General features: G+C 42.8%; 2 protein-coding genes across 15 annotated transcripts; both read left to right on the forward strand.

Moving 5' to 3' along the window:
- Positions 1-947: 947 nt before the first annotated feature.
- On the forward strand, positions 948-8,209 carry LOC102720645 (putative pentatricopeptide repeat-containing protein At2g01510). Of its 7 annotated transcripts, XM_040521845.1 has the most exons (9): positions 948-1,045; positions 1,470-1,568; positions 1,698-2,013; positions 2,190-2,329; positions 2,509-2,620; positions 3,057-3,108; positions 3,586-3,664; positions 3,756-6,984; positions 7,327-8,209. In XM_040521845.1, exon 8 carries the CDS (start codon positions 3,866-3,868, stop codon positions 6,266-6,268), a length of 2,403 nt encoding a protein of 800 aa, XP_040377779.1. In that variant the 5' UTR covers positions 948-1,045; positions 1,470-1,568; positions 1,698-2,013; positions 2,190-2,329; positions 2,509-2,620; positions 3,057-3,108; positions 3,586-3,664; positions 3,756-3,865; the 3' UTR covers positions 6,269-6,984; positions 7,327-8,209. The 7 variants fall into 7 exon arrangements, with proteins under 7 accessions (XP_040377779.1, XP_015699302.2, XP_015699305.2 ...); XM_015843816.2 differs by having other exon boundaries at positions 1,470-2,013; XM_015843819.2 differs by having other exon boundaries at positions 1,470-2,013; positions 3,756-6,398.
- A 948-nt stretch (positions 8,210-9,157) lies between these two features.
- On the forward strand, positions 9,158-15,778 carry LOC107304506 (calreticulin-3-like). 8 transcript variants are annotated; one of them, XR_005812373.1, is made up of 13 exons: positions 9,158-9,314; positions 9,423-9,497; positions 9,731-9,752; positions 12,456-12,530; positions 12,603-12,843; positions 13,447-13,496; positions 13,594-13,738; positions 13,862-13,908; positions 14,037-14,132; positions 14,225-14,288; positions 14,822-14,878; positions 14,959-15,006; positions 15,531-15,778. XR_005812373.1 is itself a non-coding variant. In XM_015838891.2 (8 exons), exons 3-7 carry the CDS (start codon positions 13,717-13,719, stop codon positions 15,001-15,003), a joined length of 288 nt encoding a protein of 95 aa, XP_015694377.1. In that variant the 5' UTR covers positions 12,850-13,324; positions 13,447-13,496; positions 13,594-13,716; the 3' UTR covers positions 15,004-15,006; positions 15,531-15,777. The 8 variants fall into 8 exon arrangements, 3 of the variants coding, with proteins under 3 accessions (XP_015694377.1, XP_040383066.1, XP_040383062.1); XR_001550613.2 differs by having other exon boundaries at positions 12,456-12,843; positions 13,382-13,496; XR_001550614.2 differs by having other exon boundaries at positions 12,456-12,843.
- Positions 15,779-20,719: the final 4,941 nt, after the last annotated feature.

Below are 20,719 nucleotides of genomic sequence, written 5' to 3' on the forward strand. Positions count from 1 at the left end.
GACCCTGGCCGTCATGAGGCCATGCAGAAGGTAGAACAGCCGGCATTGGCTGGCCCTGGCCTGTCTGTATATGAGAAATAGGTGCCACTGATGCATATCATCGTTAACCGATATAAGAGAAAGGAGAGAATCGTGTGCTGGATCATATGGATGATCCTTAGATTGGATCTCCAAAACAACGGGAACCGATCTATTGTAACTATCGACCAGAAATATTATCATGTTTGCAACCTGTCCATCGAAAAACAGAAAACAATAACGGGCAGGGCCAGACACCGCCGGCGCGGCCACGGGACGGGCAGGGCTGGCCGCCGCCGGCGTACCCAGGAAGCGGCCAGGGCCGGCCGCCGGCGCAGCCACGAAGCGCCCAGGAGAAGACGAACGACGAACCGACGAGGCATACGGTGGAAGAAATAGGTTATAAGGGTAATATGGGTAATTTGCTAATCAAATACATGTATTTGGATTAGATTAGCTTCTAATGTCATGAGAATCAAGTGTCTATCGTTTTTGAGGGTTATTTTTACAAACCAACGTTTGGTGTCCTATAATTGTGAAACACGCTGTTTGGATAGTCAAAACTGCAATTTTCTCGTAACCCTAGCCGCCGCCCGTGATTCCGTGACTCCTCTGGAGCGCCCGTCCCGTGCGGCGCGGCGGCCGTGCAAGTGCGACAGAGATAGGCGAGAGCGAGCGACCGAGGCGACGTGCCCTCCCACCCACGGCGCCGGCGTCCCCTCCCTCCGCCGCCCCCTCCCACCCCCGGTCCCCGACGCCGCCTTAATCCAGCCACCGCCACCGGCGCCCGTCGCCCGGACGCCGACAGCCCCGGGGCCGCCTCCAGCCGCCGGCCACGACGCCCCCGGCCCCCGGCGCCGCCTCCAGCTCCCTCCGCCCGCTGGCCCCCGCCCGCCGGCCCCCAGCACCGCCTCCAGCCGACTGCCGACGCCCCCGACGCCGCCAGCCCCCGATCTGCTGCTCATTTGCTGGCTGCTGCTTGCTATGTCCTCTAAACTCCTCCAAACACCAAACTCTATTAATCTAGGTAACAACTATTACTTCTGTTCTGTTAATGTAGCTCCTCTAAACTCTATTTATATGTAACTACTATTCATCTAGCTCATCTAAACTCTATTACTTCTATTTTGTGACTATGAATATGAGAAGTGAAATAAGGTGCTGTCCAATTTTATTCTACCATATAATATAAGTCATGAATGTTTCTTCTCGTGATGTGGTATTTTATAATTTATGATGTGTTGTTCTCTTGGTTACTTTCAGAAGTTTGATATATTGTTTTAGAAAAGATTTGCATACACATTTTGAGTTATTTTTATATTCCATTAAATTTTCGTTACCGTATTCGGTCCGCTCCGAATTCGATCTGTTATTATTTTCGATAGTACCTGATTTCGGTTTCATTTTTGATTCTGGTTCTTGTTCCGAAAAAAATATGGAAACGGAAACAGCATAGGTATCCGATCGGATTTCATTCCACTCGTCTCTGCGCTTCTCGCTTTCGTTCTCTTCGTTCGGTCGCTGCGGGTGTCGACACGTTCGTCTGCTCGGTGGGCCCGCCTGCCCCTGCTGTCCTCTCAGCATTTACTGCCTTACAGCTTTCTTCTCAGCATTTACTGCCTTACGGCTTTCTTCTCCGTCGCCTTGCTTGCCTTACTCTCTCGCTCTGCTTCGTTCAGCTTCCTGTTGCTTCTGTTCGCATGCCCTGCAGTTTGCGGGCTACCCTTCCAATTCCACTTGCTGGCGATAGCTAGCACCGCCAGGTCCGTACACCCGAGGGAGCATGCTCTCCACCACCAACGCGCACTGGCACGTCGGAGCTGCCCGACGCATACGGCTCTGGCTCCAGCCACGCTCCTGCCTCACCGCTCCTTTCCTCCGTTTCCTTCCCGCTCTCTCTCTCTCTCTCGTCTTGTCTTGAAGGAAATCTGTGTGCTTCTGGAGAAAAGCGAGGCCTTTGCTCGTGGAGAGATACCAGGATGGGATTTCCAAGAGGTATGTTCACTTCTGAGCTCCGATTGCTCAGCTGTTCATTTTCCATTTTTTTCCCTGGCATACCTGTACTTTGCTTGAAAGAATTGATGTATCAAAGCTTGCATCTTTGAGTCTTAGATATTGGATTGCAGGATTGTAGCTAAAATTTCTTATCGTATGGTGAATGTGTTGGATAGGTATGTACTGGATGGCAACTCTAAGGTACAGGTTTAATCGGACAAGCATGAATCTCTGCTAAACAGGTTGGGAAAAGAAGATGCAGATTCTTTTATTCCTCGGGCTATTAGGGACTTTATACTTCCGGCTGGGTTTCCAGGTGAATGTTTCCATATCTATGTGGCCGTCAAAATACTTAATAATCACCTCGCCGTTCAGTTGTATGAAGTCAAAACCAGAGGGTTCAATGAATTAGTGCTGTTTAAGGTTCTGCAGTTAAATTCAGGACTTCACAACTCTTGTCGAATGTACACCTAAAGTCGACGTTGTTCTCTATAGGCATATTTCAGGGTCGGTTTCAGATGATTACCTGGAGTACATGCTATGACAATTACCAACAAATGTAACAGGATGGATCTGTCACACGCTGGTTACATCAACACTTCTGAAGGTATCTTATGACTTAATCAAGTATTTAACAAGTATAGATAAGTTCATAAATGAATAAGGTAAATACACAGGCATCTCTCTTAGTTTATTATTTGATATATGATATTGTCGACATTGTTGCAATTGCTCCGGGGAAAAAATAAGGTAGATGATGGGAGCTTTGCCACGTCCTCCCAGATAAAGAAGGGAACAGGACAAATTACCCTGCTTCCAAAATTCCTGTATTTCCAACCAGTCTTTTCCATTTGATGATGATTACGATCACTGTGATCTGAGGGGCAAAATTACAAGGAAGAATGTAGCCTACTTTTGGTCTTATTGACATGGTGTACAATTGAGCACTTCAGTTCTGCTCTTGAGTTTTTCAAAGCATATTCTTCAGTCATAACCTTATGTCATAATTTATGATTAGCTGATTATAGATTGACAAGCTGTAGGTGTTGGGTCCTCTACAGGAACTTCGGCAGCTGCTTCTGCTGCTGCTATAAGGTCATTATCATCCTTGCTGTGTTATATCGATGATTAAAGTAGAGACCTTGGTATCGTTTCTCCTGAAGAGAAAGAATCATGATACTACTTTTCTGCTGTTTCATTTATATTTTGGTTACCTTAACTCTACTTGTTTATAAATTAGAAAGAGTGTTTCTAGAGTCTTCACCAAGTATCGCAAGAATATAGTTAGGCACATAGTGATGTCTTCATCATGGCTCATAATTAATGCATGCCCTTTTATTTTGTTTGACTTAAAATCCTCCTAGGTCAAAGAAATACTCGTCTGTAGATGGGTTTTCAAAGATGGCATAGGGGCATTTGGGTGTCTTCTCATTAGTACGATTAATACACCTGCTCTTTTTTTCCAAAATGTATTGTCAACCAAGGTTCATGAATACTTTACATTGTGTGTGGACTACTGGACTACATGTGTAATCTATGTTGTTTACAAATATTTATGAATGATTTCTTTAGGTGGACGATTTGACACTCTTTTTGATGACGGCCCAAAGAAGTGGCGGATGTATGCCGATTTCATACGAAGTGCTGGGAGGTTCCTGAACTTACTATCCTTGGCCCATTATTTACTCCCTTTGATTTACATACCGCATCTGCCATGCATTTACCCTTCCATTTGCTTGTAGTCGAGCTGCTCCCAAGCGGCGTGTGCGCCCCACCCGCTAGTAGAATTAAGGAAGAGGACGACGTCCAGACTCCAGAGGCAGCAGAGGCATGAGGACGGCCGCCACATGACATGAACTCCAAAATCGTCGCCAATGCCGCGGCGGCCGTCCCCCGCTCCGCCATGCCTCTCGACGCTTACATGGTCAAGATGGGCTTCGACGTCCCCACCTACCGACTCAACTTCTCCTTTCGCTCCCTCCTCTCCTCCGGCCACCTCCATCGCGCCCGCGCCGTGTTTGACCAAATGCCCCAAAAGAACATCTCCTCCCTCAACCTCCTCCTCTCCGCCTATTCCAGGTCTGGCGATCTCTCCGCCGCTCAGAATCTCTTCCTCTCCTCCCCTCATCGCGACGTCGTCACATGGACTATCATGATGAGCGCGCATGCTGCCGCCGACACAAGCTCCGATGCCTTGTCGCTCTTCCGTGCCATGCTCCAGGAGGGCGTCACTCTCGACCGTGTCGCCCTCTCCACCCTTCTTAACATTCCCGGCTGCGCTGTCCCGTCACTCCATCCCTTTGCCATCAAGCTCGGCCTCCATACCGATGTTTTCGTCTGCAACACGCTGCTGGACGCCTACTGCAAGCACGACCTCCTTTCTGCAGCCCGGAGAGTCTTTCTCGAGATGCCGGACAAGGACTCTGTCACGTACAACGCCATGATTATGGGCTGCTCCAAGGAGGGGCTGCACGCCCAGGCGCTCCAGCTATTTTCTGATATGCGCCATGCCGGTCTTACCAGCACCCACTTCACCTTCTCCAGCATTCTCGCAGTGGCAGCAGGTATGGATCGTCTCCTCCTTGGGCGTCAATTTCACGCTCTCGTGGTTAGATCCACATCAATGCTCAACGTCTTTGTTAACAACTCGTTGCTCGATTTCTACTCCAAATGCGGTTGCCTTGGCGACATGAGGAGATTGTTTGATGAGATGCCAGTGCGGGACAATGTCTCCTATAATGTGGCTATTGCAGCCTATGCTTGGAACCAGTGCGCCACCACGGTGCTGCGGCTGTTCAGGGACATGCAGAAGCTGGGTTTTGACAGGCAGATATTGCCTTATGCTACTATGCTAAGTTTAGCTGGTTCTCTTCCTCACGTGCAGATCGGGAAGCAAATACATGCTCAGTTGCTCCTTCTGGGCCTTGCTTCTCAGGATATTTTGGGCAATGCCCTGATTGATATGTACTCAAAATGTGGCATGATCGATGCTGCAAAGAGTAACTTCTCTAAAAAAAGTGAAAAATCTGCCATTTCATGGACTGCAATGATCACTGGGTATGTGCAGAATGGACTGCATGAAGAAGCACTGCAGTTGTTCTCTGACATGAGAAGAGCTGGTCTAAGGCCTGATAGGGCAACGTTTTCAAGCATAATCAAGGCTTCCTCAAGCCTCACAATGATGGGGCTAGGAAGGCAATTGCATTCGTACCTCATAAGGTCAGGCCATAAGTCCAGCATATTCTGCGGGAGTGCGCTTGTTGACATGTATGCAAAGTGTGGCTCTTTGGACGAGGCACTACGAACATTTGATGAGATGCCCGAGAGGAATTCCATCTCATGGAATGCTGTTATTTCAGCCTACGCTCAATATGGACAGGCAAAGAATGCCATTACGATGTTTGAAGGCATGCTTCATTGTGGTCTTAATCCAGACCCAGTCACCTTCTTGAGTATACTAGCAGCATGCAGTCACAATGGTCTTGCAGATGAATGCATGAAGTACTTTCGCCTGATGAAACACCACTATAGCATATCACCCTGGAAGGAACACTATTCTTGTGTTATAGATACGTTGGGTCGAGTAGGATATTTTTTTGAAGTTCAGAAAATGTTGGTTGACATGCCATTCAAGGATGATCCAATAATATGGACCTCCATTCTTCACTCATGTCGGATTCATGGAAACAAGGGTTTAGCTAGAGTGGCAGCTGATAAACTGTTCATTATGGAACCGACAGATGCAACACCCTATGTTATAATGTCCAACATATATGCCAAAGCTGGTCAGTGGGAAGATGCTGCACATGTGAAGAAGATTATGCGAGACAGAGGACTTAGGAAAGATTCAGGTGTCAGTTGGGTTGAAATCAAGCAAAAGATATACAGCTTTTCTTCAAATGACCTAACCAGCCCAGTGATTGATGAGATTAAAGGTGAGCTAGAGAGATTGTACAAAGAGATGGACAAACAAGGCTATAAGCCCAACACGAGCTGTGTCTTGCATCTGGTTGATGACGACTTAAAGCTGGAGTCGTTAAAATACCACAGTGAGAGATTGGCCATTGCATTTGCTCTGATTAACACCCCACCTGGGGCACCAATCAGGATCATGAAGAATCTGACTGCCTGCCTAGACTGCCATGCTGTCATCAAGATGATATCAAAGATTGTTAACAGAGATATTATTGTAAGAGACTCACGCAGGTTCCACCATTTCAAGGATGGGGTTTGCTCCTGTGGAGACTACTGGTAGGAACTCAAGCTTCACATGATTACTTAACAAGGAAGTGAGATTACCCAGGAACTGAAAAGGGGTTCTTAGTCAGATGTAGAATGCAGGTTGCATCTGCTGATGGATGACAAAAGATTGATACATACCTCAGGTACAGTCTATGTACTTGTCTAAAGTGAGGACTTGCAATTAGTGTAGTTCTGCTGTGCTTTTTGGGGTTGCATATTTGAAGTTTGCCAGATTTTGCTTTAAGAAAACGTTCCCAGTAATTATTCTTGCATAGGAGTACATGTTGCTGGATGTTTGTGTGAGGGCCATTTTGCAATAACAGCTAAGGGCAACTTACAATCTGCAAGGCACAAGAGTTTCCCTCCTAGTAGATTCTATCAGCGTAATTGGGGTACTCTGAAACTGAGTACCATTGCTGCAGTTAAGGTTTTTGGGACAGGGATGATGCCTGAATGAATTAATAAGAGCAAGTTCAATAGTATAGCCAACTGCTGGCTATAAATTGTCCATAGCCAAGTTGAATAGTCAATTCATACAATAGTCATATACTACACAATTAATATCTGGCCCTACTTGTCATTGATCTTGAAGTGCTAGAGAGCATGCTCTCTGATGCTTCCATGGAGAAAAGAAGCATGGTAGCACATCTGTTTAAACATCTGAGGACCTATTCAGGCCCACTTTATGCCAATAAACTCAAGGAAGTAGTCGATGGCTCTTTGAAAAAGGTAAATGCTGTCATATCCTTGAGTCTTTTCCTGCAATTGGACTGAGATACTAAATTTTCTGCATCCATGTGCACCCATAACACTGAAGGGTAGTTGAAATGTGTTATTAATGAATGCAAGTTTTGTTCGAATAGTTATAAAGGTAAAAGAAAGCATTATCAAGCATAGCAGATTGTTTGCATACATTAAAATTTCCAAGTAACTATCTATTATTTGTCTTCAGTTACACATTCCAATTCCATTTGTGCTAAAAGAAAAGTTCATATTTCGTATTCTGATGTCAGTCTGTACTGAAATAGAAAATTTTGAAGTAACCTATGTTATCAATTAATATCATTTCAGGTACTGGAAGCGATCAAAGTTGAAGTTCAGAAGCTCAATAATCCTGAATTCCCCGATGGACAAACTTCTCATGTATGAGTAATAAGTCCTATTCCATATAGCTTCCCACAATTAAAACAGATACCCACATAATTTCTCGATTAAACTCACTCCATAATTTGCGATATATACAACTCGGGCCTGAAAGAGCTGAGAGCTGAAGGTGCAAAACTACTAGAGAGCTTTATTGATCTCAGCCTGCAGACCTTACTAAGGACACATACGCACAAATGCTCTCGAGAGCCACTCCATGGAAGCCAACGATTTTGATAGAGCTGTCGAGAGTGCCAACCTTACTAAGGACACATACGCACAAATGCTCAAGATGATACTAAGCGTGTGCAGATCCCCTACTGCCGATTTCCCAGGGACAATGAGAGTAACAATCAGTAAGATGAACTGGCTGATACGAATTGACAGAGCCTACACTGGGCTATTTATGGAGCACGAAATGGACGAGGCGCTGGAACAAGTGGCAGAGACGACAACAGCAGAGCTTGGGAGCTACCAGATGTTCCATGGCGGTTCTGGTGGTGTTGGCAAGCACGATGAGTAAAGTATTACTCATGTTTTGTATTACAGAATGTGACAGATCTCTTGTGTAAAGTAACATCTTCCTTGGTGCTGCTTGCAGGCGATTCAACTTAGTGATATTGTTTGCTGCATCTGACGCTGTTAAGGATCATGGTATACTGTTTGCGACCACATGATTCAGCTTAGTGATTTCCACATGACGCTGTTAAGGATTCAGCTTAGCTATTTAATTTGCTTGAATTGAACTGCAAGGTGCAATGCATGTTCCCCAGCATTACTACTATTAAAAGTAGCGGGAAATTGCCTTCTTCCGGAGAGCTCTGCTCTGTCGTGGAGTGCTTGGTTGTTTGACACGTCATCGGATGGTTTGCTGTGCTGGATTTGCATTCGTTTGCTGCGTGCTGTTGTGGGCTGTTCGATGGCCATCGTGTGGCTGTGGTGCGTCCTTTGCTGGACTTGGTTTCTTCGTTTGTGCCGTCTCTGCACCTTCCAAGGACATGGTCTATGCGTTGCTTCCTCTGTTCTGTGGGCCTGTGCCGTGGGTGGGTGTACGCTAGGGGCGTGCAGCTCGGCAGCCTTGCCATGGGCCCACTTGCTTTGGCTGTGCGTGCGCGTCCTATCAGTGGACCCACGTTGCGTCGCCGCCTGTGTCATACAACTTTTTACCACTCTGCGCACTGTGCGCTTTTGACTTATTTTCTTCCTCCCGTGGACCGGTGCACCTTGTGTTCCATTTTTGTGGCCTGCTGCATGGGACCGGTTTGTTGCTATGGTGGTTTTTCCCTGCGCCTGCTCTACCGGTCCACGGTGTTTTTTTTGTCCTGGCAGACTCTGATCATCTGATGTGCCGAGGCCTTGCTTCACTGCCTCCCTTTTGTGGGCCCTCAGTGCGGCACATGAGGGAGTGCGTATCGACGTCGTCTACTTTGCTTGCTGCCGTGTGGGTTCCATTGTGGTCCCCGTGCCACATGGTTGCCGATGTTTCATGGGTTATAGTATTATTTTTTGTGTGAGGCCTGCCTTTAGGGTGCATGCCCACTTTATTATTGTTGTTTGGTTCGCCCTGCCTCATGGCCTGTGTTGCGAGTCTGGTGTCTATATATGCTCTTTATTCCTTTGTACCCTTCTTCTCTGCCAAGTGGTCCTTGCCTAGCATAACATGCCACGTGGCCAATTGATTATTGGTGGGTTCTTGCTTGTGCTGCTATAGAGAGTCCAGGTTATTATCCTTTACCTTTTAGAGGGGGTTCTTCTCTTTTATGACACAGAGCGAGCAGTTCCACGGTCTCCTCCGCTGTTTCTCTTTTTTACGCTTCCCTCTTGGCTGCTCGCACCCTCTCCATCCTTTTTCTCCTTTTTGGTTTCCATTGTTAGAGTCCTCGCTGCATTTGTATTTTCCTCCCTGCCATGTGCTGGTAATCTTCGTCTGGTTGCTGTGCCCTTCCCGGATTATGTTCTCTGTGTGCTTGCCAAACTGGAGTTTTTCGCCTCTGCTCATGGATCTTTTTTATATGTTGTTTCAGGCCAGACGGTTTGGATGCGCTTTTTTCCCCATACAAGGGGTCATGAGCCTGCCTCTGCCTGTCGACGGATCGTAGGTAATGCTTTGTCGGTTTGCTTCAGTATTTTTTCCCATGCGTCTATGTTTCATCTATTACTTTGCTGTATTTTGGTTGTGTTTTGCTAATAATGTTAGTTCCTCACCTCTCTTCTTTCTAGCTGTTTCTTTGACTACAACTGTCTTTCTTTGCTTTCCTGCGTTGGTTGGCTGCTGGTGTGGCCGCTTGGTGCACTGGTGTTTTTCCTCCTCTTCTGTGCGTTGCATGTTTAGAGCTTGGTTTGCTCCCTACAAGGTATATCACACTTCTCCTTTTTTTTCCTTGCCCCTCCTTACGGTGTGCTGCATTGCTGCGTGTACTTTTTATTTGCCGTGACACATCTACTGGTTGTGCGCTTTTTCGTTCCCCGATTCTAACATTTATGGATGCTACGGTGCCGTTAGATACGCATGTTGTGTTTTCTTTATTATGCATGGTTGTCGTTTTCGCTCTGCTATAGATGTGGTAGTTCCTCTTTATTGACCTATTAGCCGTTATATGTCTGTTGATGTGTGTTTTGTTATCCATTCCGTTGTGCCGTGCTCTTTTTTGCCTATTTATGTTCCGTTGCCCACACTCTATACAATCCCCCTCTCTTCTGCTTCTGTGTTTAGGTGCTCCCGCTCTACACAGACCTTTCTACCCGTTCCGTTGCCATCCATTTAGGTGTTCCCACACTCTATACACTCTATACAATCCATTCCACATATTGGTTCACATGTTCCGTTTGTGGGTGATAAGCTATACTCATTTGAAACGGAGTGTCCCATACCGCAAACAACTCTGTCCAGAACTTACTGGTGAATACACTCTATCACGGTCAGAGACAATGGACCGAGGGATCCCATGAGTTTTAAACACAGCTTTATGCATCGCATGGCCAACTTGAACAACAGTAAATGGATGGCGAAGTGGAATGAAATGAGCAAATTTTGTAAATGGATCCACCACAACCCGAATAGAATCAAGTCCATCAGATTTAGGCAAACCCTCAATAAAATCCATGGAGATGTCATGCCATGCTTCACTTGGGATGGGTAGAGGAACATGCAATCCAGGGAGCTTGCACGTTTCATGTCTGGCTTGCTAACACACTTGGCATTGTTTCACCAATTGAGCTACATCGGACTTCATTCCAACCCAATAAAACAATCTTTTAAGCCGCTGATAAGTAGCAGACATTCTAAAATGACCACCCATTGGAGAAGCATGAAACGATGTGATCAACTTGGTTTGTAATCCGGCATTAGCACCGATCCATATTTTACCATTCAATCGAGTTAATCCCTGGGACAAACAGTACTCTACTGCATTGGGAGAGTAAATTGCTAGTTCTGCCAATAATTGCGGAGCTTGAGAATCATTATTGTACGAGTTGAGGACTTCCTGAATCCACACTGGATAAGGCATGGAAATGGCACTGACTTCAGCCCGCTCTGTACAACGAGAAAAAGCATCCGCGACCACATTGTCAGCTCCCTTCTTGTATTGAAAACTGTATTGTAAGCCCATTAATCGAGTCATAGCCTTTTGCTACAACTCAGTACCCAAAACTTGATCATCCAAATGACATAGAGACTGATGATCAGTGCGAATGATAAAAGGGCCTCTCTGAAGATAACAACACCATTTGCTAACCGCCATCATTATAGCCAAAAACTGCTTCTCATAGATGGACAGTTTTTGATTGGTCATCCCAAGTCTTAGTGTAGAAAGCAATAGGGTAACCATTTTGACTCAGTACAGCACCCACTCCATAAGTGCAAGCATCAGTTTCCAATACAAATGATTGGGAAAAATCCGGTAGTGCCAGGACAGGTGTATGAGCCATGGCATATTTCAAAGCTTCAAAGGCTGTCTGAGCCTTAACGGTCCAACTGAAAGCCACTTTCTTAAGTAACAGGGTGAGAGGACGAGCTATATATAATACTGTAATTTTTAATAAATTAGGGCTTATTCGGATCAAGGTATTTTGAAAGATTTCTAGAAGAAGACTGCAGATAGGAAATGTTTCCTATCCTTTCATTCGGCTCACCCAAATTAATCATAGAAATATCAAAGAAATATTTCCTTTGTTACGGTTACTAGAAGAAAAGTACATGAAGACAAAAATCCCCTCCAACCTCATGTTTCAATTCGTGTGCACGAAGACCGATGAAAAAAAACATGATTTCAGCTCTATTAATAAGTGGTGCTCAATCGGCTAAGCCTAATCTGACAGCTAGGTGCATGCTTTAACTGTAATTGCACTAATTAAAATTGTGATATTTCTATTTTTTTTCATTCCTTTGTTTTACAATCCTACAATTCGAATAAGCCCACAGCCTATAATACTCTGTTTTACGCATATATTTTTTTTTCTTCCTGTACTTTTCCTATTGTACGGGACGTTTTTCCTTTCCTATAAATCGAATAAGCCTTAGTAATATAGAAGCGGCGCAGCATGCGCGGCCGCTGAGCCATGCCACGTAGGAAATAAATAGTGCGGCGGTAGTGGGTGAGCAGTTCCGTTTTTTGGTTTTCCTTTCCTCGGTCTGCTCGCTGCGTGCTGGGGAGAGGGGAGAGCCTGCCTCCTCGCCGTGTCTGACTGTGGTGGCTTTTTTTTACGTTCTGCGCGGTTCCTTGCGCTCGCTGCTAGGTGGCCCTCCTCACGGGCTCGGCCCTATCGTCGGTCTCGGTTGATGCATGTCGAGCTCTCGCTCGGGTGCGCTCTCGGTTTCCCCTCGGTGGTCTCGCCTTTTTCTGGCCTCCGCCGTCGCTCTTTCTTCTCTCGGCTCTTTTCTTCGGTTCTTTTCGAAGCTTGCTGCTTGCATTTGCTCGTCTGCTTTTCTTTCACCGCTCTTCGTCTGCTCCGCGATGGGTCCGTCCGGCTGACCAACTCTACGATCTTGTTTGCTGCGGGAAGTTTTGTTTTGGTCATGTTCTTCTTCTCTCAATGCTGTGCCTTGCTTTTTGCAGGCCTTCTTCCTCGCTTCTGCACATTGCGTCGGCGCGGTCCTCCCCGCTCGGCCGTCGGTTTCGTCGTCGCTGCAGGTGCGCCCCGTTCTTTTTTCGTTTTCCTCCGCGCGAGCCTTCCATTTGTCGTCTTCGTCTTGGTCTGCGCAGGTGCTCTCGCTGCGGATGTTGCCTCGCCGGACGTCGCCATGGTTGGCCCCGGCCGGTTGCCGGTCGACCGGCTGGTTTGCCCGCGGGGGATGGGCCAGATAGACTAGCTTCGCACGGCGCGGTCGAGGCGTCGGTTGCGGCCGGTGCCATCAGCGCCGATGACGACACCGTCTTCTGTTGGGGGCTCGGCCGGCGGAGCTCGCTGCGCCATCTTGGTGCCGGCCTGCTCGCTTGTCCTGAGGTATGCCCGGCCCAGTTGCATGTGCCTACCAGCAATGACGGTCTTACAGTGCTGTCGCGCGGGGCCGTCCCGGCTGTTAGAAATCACCAAACAATCACTAAACAAGGCAGGAGAAACACGCTAATCCAAAATAGGAAAATAATCTAAACTTAGGAAAATATAATCAGCACAGGATTATCTTTAACACCGGCGCACATGTACGCGCTGTAGTCCCGGATCTTGCCTCGGCGGAGGTTGCGACGACGGACCCCGTTCGGCTGCTGCTGTGCCGGATTGTCTCTGGGCGGCGGGTGCGCCAAATCTGCGAGTTTGCTCCGTCGCAGTCGACGCGGCTGTTTCGTCCGGTCGCATCGCCGTTTGCTCCGCCGGTGTCTTCTGCTGGCGGCTGAGCCGGTTGTTTTGCCCGCGCCGCGTCGCTCCCGGCGTGGTCACCAAAGATGCTCGCCGTTTCAAACTCCCTCTGCTTTTAGATATAGAATTGGTACTGTCGATTTAAATGAGAGCCTGATTTTTCTATGGATTGCTCTTTATTTTATAGAATCTCCCATTCGAGAAAAATGCCGTTCCTTCGTTTTAAAGAGCAATCATCTGTTTGTATATCAGGGTATCTGTATATCTGTCCAAGCATGCCTGCAGTTTCTTTGTCAAAAAAGGTTTGTTACAGTTGCCACTCAGGCGAACATCAAAACTACTAGCTGTAATATTATAGTCCTTGAAGGAAGTTGAGGTAATCTTACATTCATTTTGCAGGTTTTATTCGATTTCATGCAGTTACATCAAAGATGTGGTATCAGTTTGTACTGGACGAACCGTTGTATATGGTGTTAGATAATCTTTTTTCCCACAAGAAAGCACTCGCTGGTTGTCGTTACCATGGATCATCTTCTGTCAAGCGGTAAGTTATGCATATTATTTTACAGTGCTGTACTTTAGTCTAGGTTTGTATAGATTAAACATTCTTTTTCCCTGCCTTTATTGGATTGTCTTACGTAAACAGTTCATCTCTTGTACATGGCAGGCTGCCTAAAGGCAGTGGATAAAACATTTGCATCCTTTTCATCACCGGTGAGATTAACTATTCCTTTGCACTTCTTTACCCTTCTTAGCCTAAAGTATTTCTTTATTATGTTGCACTGCTTTATTTTCGAGTTTATTCTTTCTTACTGCCGTGATGTTCTGGTGCTCTACTGCAGCGCGGCGCGGCGGCCGGTGGATTTATTACTGAGTTTGATGATGTTTATTCAGATATTATGGATAGTAAGATGTTACGAGGTGATCAGCCTGATCAGGTAAAAGAGCAACAAATTGTATTGCTGCTGCTTCCCTATCTGTATGCTCGTGTTTTTGCTGCTCACATTGTATGTGCGTATGTTTGGCCCAGAAAGAGTCCTGTTTACAAAGTAGCTATGTATGTCGCACCTCCCGCTTCATTTATCTGTTAATGAGTAAGCATCTTTCTTTAGTTTACTGATATTACTAAATGTTTGAGAGTTCTGTTACTTACATGTGTGTTGTTTATTTGTTCCAAGAGTCTTTCTAATGATCGAATTATCAATGTTGAAAAACCATGACCGTTGTAGCACGCCATCTCAAAACGTAAACAGGAAAGTTAGTTAACTGTATTTGAGGTTTCTTATTCTCTTCGTACAAAGATATTCTATATGAATATAGATGAGGATATTCTTCTTTTTGCAAACAACTAAGCCAGAAGCTCTAAACTTATACTTTAGATGTAGCTACCGAACTCGTTAGTTCCTTTAGGATACGTTGATATTAAAATAACCTTTTTAACTAATTTTGTTAAGGCGAAAATTTCTATAATATGTTTGCCATGTGATTTTTACCTTATTTACTGGGACATTCTCCCTCCTAAAAAAGCCAATGCAGAAAAATTCTGGGTTTGAACTGCATAATTGAAAGAGATGGTATCCTGAGAAATTTTAACAAAAGCTTCTCTTATAATTGTCTTTTCTTGCAGCCGAAAGACTGGGATGACAGGGAATGTATTCAAGATCCTGGTGAAGTTAAACTAGAGGTGTGCAATTTCATGTTTCCTGTTGTACATTGGTAATATAAACCAACCCTGTCAACTAATCTTTCGCCTGCGGTTTCCAGGGCGACAACTCTGTTCCAAAAGAGATTTCTGATCCAAAGGAGTAAAAGGTTTCTGCAAGCCCAATTTCTAATATTCAAGAATTTCATCACCTTATTAATTTATTGAAATGTGTTAATTAACATTATTTATATGGCCCATTTCTCAACAGAATAGCAAACACCACGATACTACTTTATCTCTTTTTTGCGTATACCTAAAAACTATACTCCATTTGATTCCGCAACATACAGTTTCCCATGAACACATTTTTACACCATTTTATAGCTTTTAACATAGACAGTTACTGTGGTTCTTGCCGTCGACAGTAGAGCCTATATATACGCACAGACTAATCTTAAAAGATATTTAACGAAAACATATATTTATTAGTATTCCTGGTTGACCCTATTTAAAGGATCATATTGTGGTTGAAAACAATAGTAACTATTGTACAAACCAGAAGAAATTTATCGTCCCCTTGTTCTTCCCTTTTTTGGTCGTTCTAGCCGTACATTTTACGATCAGTGCACGCTAATTATGTTCATTTTTCGACCTCCATTACTCATGGGTTCTCTTACGACCCAACTTGCAGCTCATGGGAGGGCGTGCAATGGATCTTCCTCAATTCGGCCTGTTCGCCTCACCATACCAACGTTGCTGTCCTCTTCGCTGAATGCATATAACGAATGCTGCCGATCAGTCTTGTATTCACAGTTTAGGTTTTCCTCGACAATTCAAGAGAATGCAGGATTGTATTATTAGTGCTGTCGATTTTATGTGTAATGGATTTATTTTACATAATATATATACGTTATATGACCATTCTGATTATTGTTTTATTATTTGTACTTGTTCTATGCCTTGACTTGTTGTCTCTAATCTATTATATATATAAAGTAATAGGAAAAGGAGCATCTACTTTCTCTCTCAAGTGTTAGAAATTCTGAGATTAATCGAAAGAAAATTAGAGAAAAAAAAAGAGAAGACTGTGTATTACAAGAGAGAAAAAATATTAGCTTTTTGAGTCGGACAACAGCAAATATGGAAAAAATCAGTTACTGTGTATTACAAGAGAGAAAAATATATCGGTTCTTCTTTATAATGCATTAGATCTCTAATACAGTTGATGTAGCACTTTCATTCCTATGAAATAAAAAATCGCATGTCAGAAACAAAAAAATCTGATTAGAAATACAATTTCAGAGTCCATATGTAATAAAAAAGAATTCGGTTAGAAATACAATTTTAGAATTATAAATAAAAAATAATAAAAAAGAGTCAATGTGTAAATACAGCTTAGCAAAATCCAAATTTCATATTAAAACACACGTTAATAAAAAAACATCTGATTAGAAATACAATTTCAGAATTATGAAACAAAGAAAAATAATAAAAAAGAGTTCATGTGTAATAAAAAGAATCTAATTAAAAATACAATATCGCAATTAAAAATAAAGAAAAAGAATAAAAAGAAAACATAAATATTACTTTATGCGTGACTAATTTTTGTAATTTTCTGTATAAATTTTTTAAATAAGACGAATGGTCAAACGTTGGATACGAAAAAACAAAAAATGAAGTTATTATAGAACGGATGTAGTATCTATTAAGAAAAAATCTACACCATTAAATTAGATCATACGGTCTAAAAATCTAAATTTCTGATTTAAAATTTTAAACTAATTGATATTGAGGGAAGAGACTATCTATAAATACAATTTAGAAACATCTAGAATCTAATTAGAAATACAATTTTTGAATTAAAAATAAAGAAAAATAGAAGTCCATGTGTACATACAATTTAAAAGAAATCCAAATTTTGGATTAAAAATTTTAAAATAATTGATATTGAGGGAAAAGACCATCTATAATTATAATTTGGAAATATCTAAAATTCTGGTTAAAAAGTAAAATTAAGAGAAATAGTCTACATATAAATACAATTTAGAAGTATCTAAAATTTGAATTACAAATTATTATTATGCAGAAAAGAGTTTATGTATAAATATAATTTAGAATATAGATAAATAAGGTTCCATGGTAAAATAAATATATAAAAAATTAACTTCGAATTAACAATTGAATTAATTATGATCAAGATAATAGACCATGTATAATAAATGATGCTAGCCGCACATTATGTGCGGGCAGTTCTATTACATTATTACGTACCCTGTACCCTTCGCTCATACGGTGGGGGCATATCTGCTTACATAATGTAAAGATATCTTAATTAACATACCTACCAAAGTTACAGTAAAAAATATACACTTCAACGCTTCAAGCGGGGCGCTAAGGCGCGCCCCAATCCCTAGTTTGCGATAATAGCCCTATCACAGTTGTAGGTACCGGCCATTGCATCATCGCCTCAGTTTTGTCGGAATCAGTCTGTACCACATCAGCCGATATAATGTGACCGAGATATTCCAACTGAGAACAAGCAAAAGAGCATTTTGATCGCTTCACAAACAATTTATGTTGTCGCATTATTCCATAGACAATTTTCAAATGAGTGAGGTGAGTTGGCAAATCTGGGCTATATACCAAAATGTCATCCGTAAAAACAGGGAAAAAAAGGAAAAGACGCGCAAAAATAATTCAAAATAATTTAAACGTGATTTAAAATTTAAAATTTAAAATTTAAATTTCATGAAATTTCAAAATGTTTGTCATGCCCAGAAATTCCATACATGAATTCCATACTAAAGTGCATTAAATTCCTGTCCAGAGCCGGTCAGGGTACACAGTTGACAATATTAATTATATAACCACATCTTAAAAATAAATGAAATTAAATAAAAAGTCTAATGAAATGCAGCGAAAAAATATAAATAAAAACTAGCTAGCTTGATCCCGCGAAGCGACAGCTCCAGTCCATAGGCAAAACTCGACGATCGGATAAGCTTCATTCCTGAGAGTTATCTCTGTCCGAGTCGTACTCTGTCTATGAGAGGGAAATTAAGCAAGAATAAGTACAAACCACGGTAGTCAACAAGTAGCACGGAAGAAAAGAATAAATGATGGATTGAATTATAAGAATAGACTATGGTTAATTGCATAAAGCAGCATTTAATAAATATGAAGTGATTGAAATAGAATAATCATAAAGTAACATAAATAAATAATTGAAATTACCGACATCCACTGTCCAACATTATACCACGTTGCAACACGACCAACCACTGCTCAAGGTTACACCATGTTGCAACAGTCCCAAACCAATTCCAGATTAATCAAGTTATTAAGGTGAGACTAATCACATTAAATCTAGTAGTTTGTCCATAACCATGGGCACAACTATTCAAATAGGTTTACTCTAATCAAAGGTGTACTGGGTACTGCCGTACCTATAAGACACAGTCCCACTACACATAAACGTGCACCAACATGCCACCACGACACATCAGAAAGGAATTTGTGATAAGACCCATCGCATAACCCTCCTTATTCAATCGCACCACACTACAGATTTCGGCACCCTCCTTTACACCAAGTCGGGCAACCTCATCTTGTGCCTAGGTGAATCTGGAAGTAGCATAGACCGTCGCGAGGTCCATCCATACTCCATCACGCCCACCCTTGCCTGGGTATGTCGAATAGTTCGAAGGTACACTTCAAATCTCACTATTGCCCACTCTGGTTTGTGGTTAGAACTAATTGACTTACAGGGTTTCCAGTGAACCTGTCCTTAATTGTCTTAGGTGCGACTCTCAAAACCATGCATTCACATCCACCATTAATCAATATTTTAGTAGGCATTAACCTTGACTGGATATTAAATCATAAACAACAGCTATCCATGAATATCATTGATTAAATGTGATACCATGTGCTACTTGAGCTAAGCAGGGCTAAGCTTAACTTAGACCTAAATCTACATTGATTACCCCTAGTATAAAATGAATAATCAATGGTTAATAACGGGTAAATAATGGGTGAAACCCGGTAAATAAAATGAAGAAAATACATTTAACAAACAATGCATGATTGAATAATTAAGCGAGAATATTGCAGTAATGGGAGCAATATGTTCGAGGTTGAATGTCACTTGCCTTGTTCAGACCCCTGTTAACGCCAGATTTTAGCAAATCGTCGTTATGGATTGAAGCACAGCTAAAAACCGAATTGGACAAGAAGGCGTGAATCAGCCGGAAGCAGGAGACTGGACGCGGTATGGGTGCAGCCGATAGAGTCCGGATCGGACAGGAATTGGAGTCCGATTGGGCCCAAGACTTAGAGATAGGTTCGGTGTTAGTTGTGAGTCCGTGTAGATTAATTAGGCTTTATCTTAGGATTTGGTTAGGATTTTTATAGTTAATTAAAGTCCGAACGGTATAAGTTAGTCACGGATTTTTATCAGGATAGGTTAGTTAATACCCAGGGTTATAAATATATGTGTCTGGGGTCCTCGTAAATTATCTTTAGATCAATCAAACTTGGCGCATCACCTTCAAAACCTTCGACTTGCTTCAGTTTTCGGCGTGGGGTTTGTCAACTTTGCAATGTAAGTTATCGTTTGTCATAACCCGTCGACCAACTAGAAAAGGACTGTCTCGGTTAGGTCCGATCTCCTGCCTGGTTGATCGGTGGGCTGAGTTCTAGTGTTGCTTTAATCTGTTCAGGTTTAAAGTAGTATTAGTTCTCGATCAAGACCTCGTTAGTTCTTTTGTTTGATTCGTTAACATAATTCCAGTTGGCTTGATCTGTATCGGTTCGGTCCGATCAATCTGGTTTGTCGGGTTTGTATTATCAGATTAGATCGGGGGCTCGTGGGGGCTTATCGCTGGAGCTCTAGCCAGCATTATCTTGGGTAATTTGTTGATTTGTTCAGTAAGCTCGTTGATCTTCATATCTCTATGATTATATCGTATTAGATTGTATACTGGCTCGGTTAGATCTGATCTATGTATGTTTGGTGCAATCTGCTTATAGATATCGGTCCGATCAGCTGGGTTTAATGGATTGGTTGGTAGATTACGCTAGTTTACTGTCCTGTTATTCGTATGCCGTAATGACTAGTTGATTTTACATATAATTATGTTTAGGTCTATACTATCTGGATTGAGTTCGATCTTCTAGATCTAACATGATTATAGGTGTAGTTAGTTATTATTGTTTTATACTAGTAATTGGTATAGTATTCTGGTTTGTGTTAAATTCCACACTTAGTCTCCTATCGGTTGTCGATTTTACGCGAGATAAGTGCTAAACCGGTCCAATCAGCTGATTAATCTTAAGACTGTTTGTTCGATGTTATCCTTAGGTTTAGCCGATTGAGCACATTTATATCTGTTACCATGAAATTCCTGTAAAGCCGATCGTCTACCTCATCGGCTAGGGTCCTGAGATGATATCCGCTATCCGGCCGATAGCGGTTTCGGGGTTAACTGTTTTCCATGCTATAACTTGTCGGTTACAGTATAAAACTAACTGGCGCGTCCAGTATTTCTAAGAATCAGTTCCTACACTGGAATGGTCTAAGATTGATTCCTAGGCCTACGTGTGTGACCGTTGATTATCATTTTCAGCGTCAACAACCCCTAGGGAACTTCTGCAACGATCTCGAAATAAATCGGTGTGTCGACGGGCTCCGAATCTATACGACAATCAAATAAAACAAATAAAATGGGCTATAAGTCTAATGAAATAGCACAAGATTATATTCTTAGTGGATTCTTGACATTTAGTTGGATTTAATGACACTTAAATAGACTAAAACGAAGACTATATGAATATTAAAAGTTTTCTGGGTTTTTTAAACTAAACAGAAAGTTCTAAAGT

The sequence above is a fragment of the Oryza brachyantha genome, chromosome 1 (assembly GCF_000231095.2).
Source record: "Oryza brachyantha chromosome 1, ObraRS2, whole genome shotgun sequence".
NCBI lineage: Eukaryota > Viridiplantae > Streptophyta > Magnoliopsida > Poales > Poaceae > Oryza > Oryza brachyantha.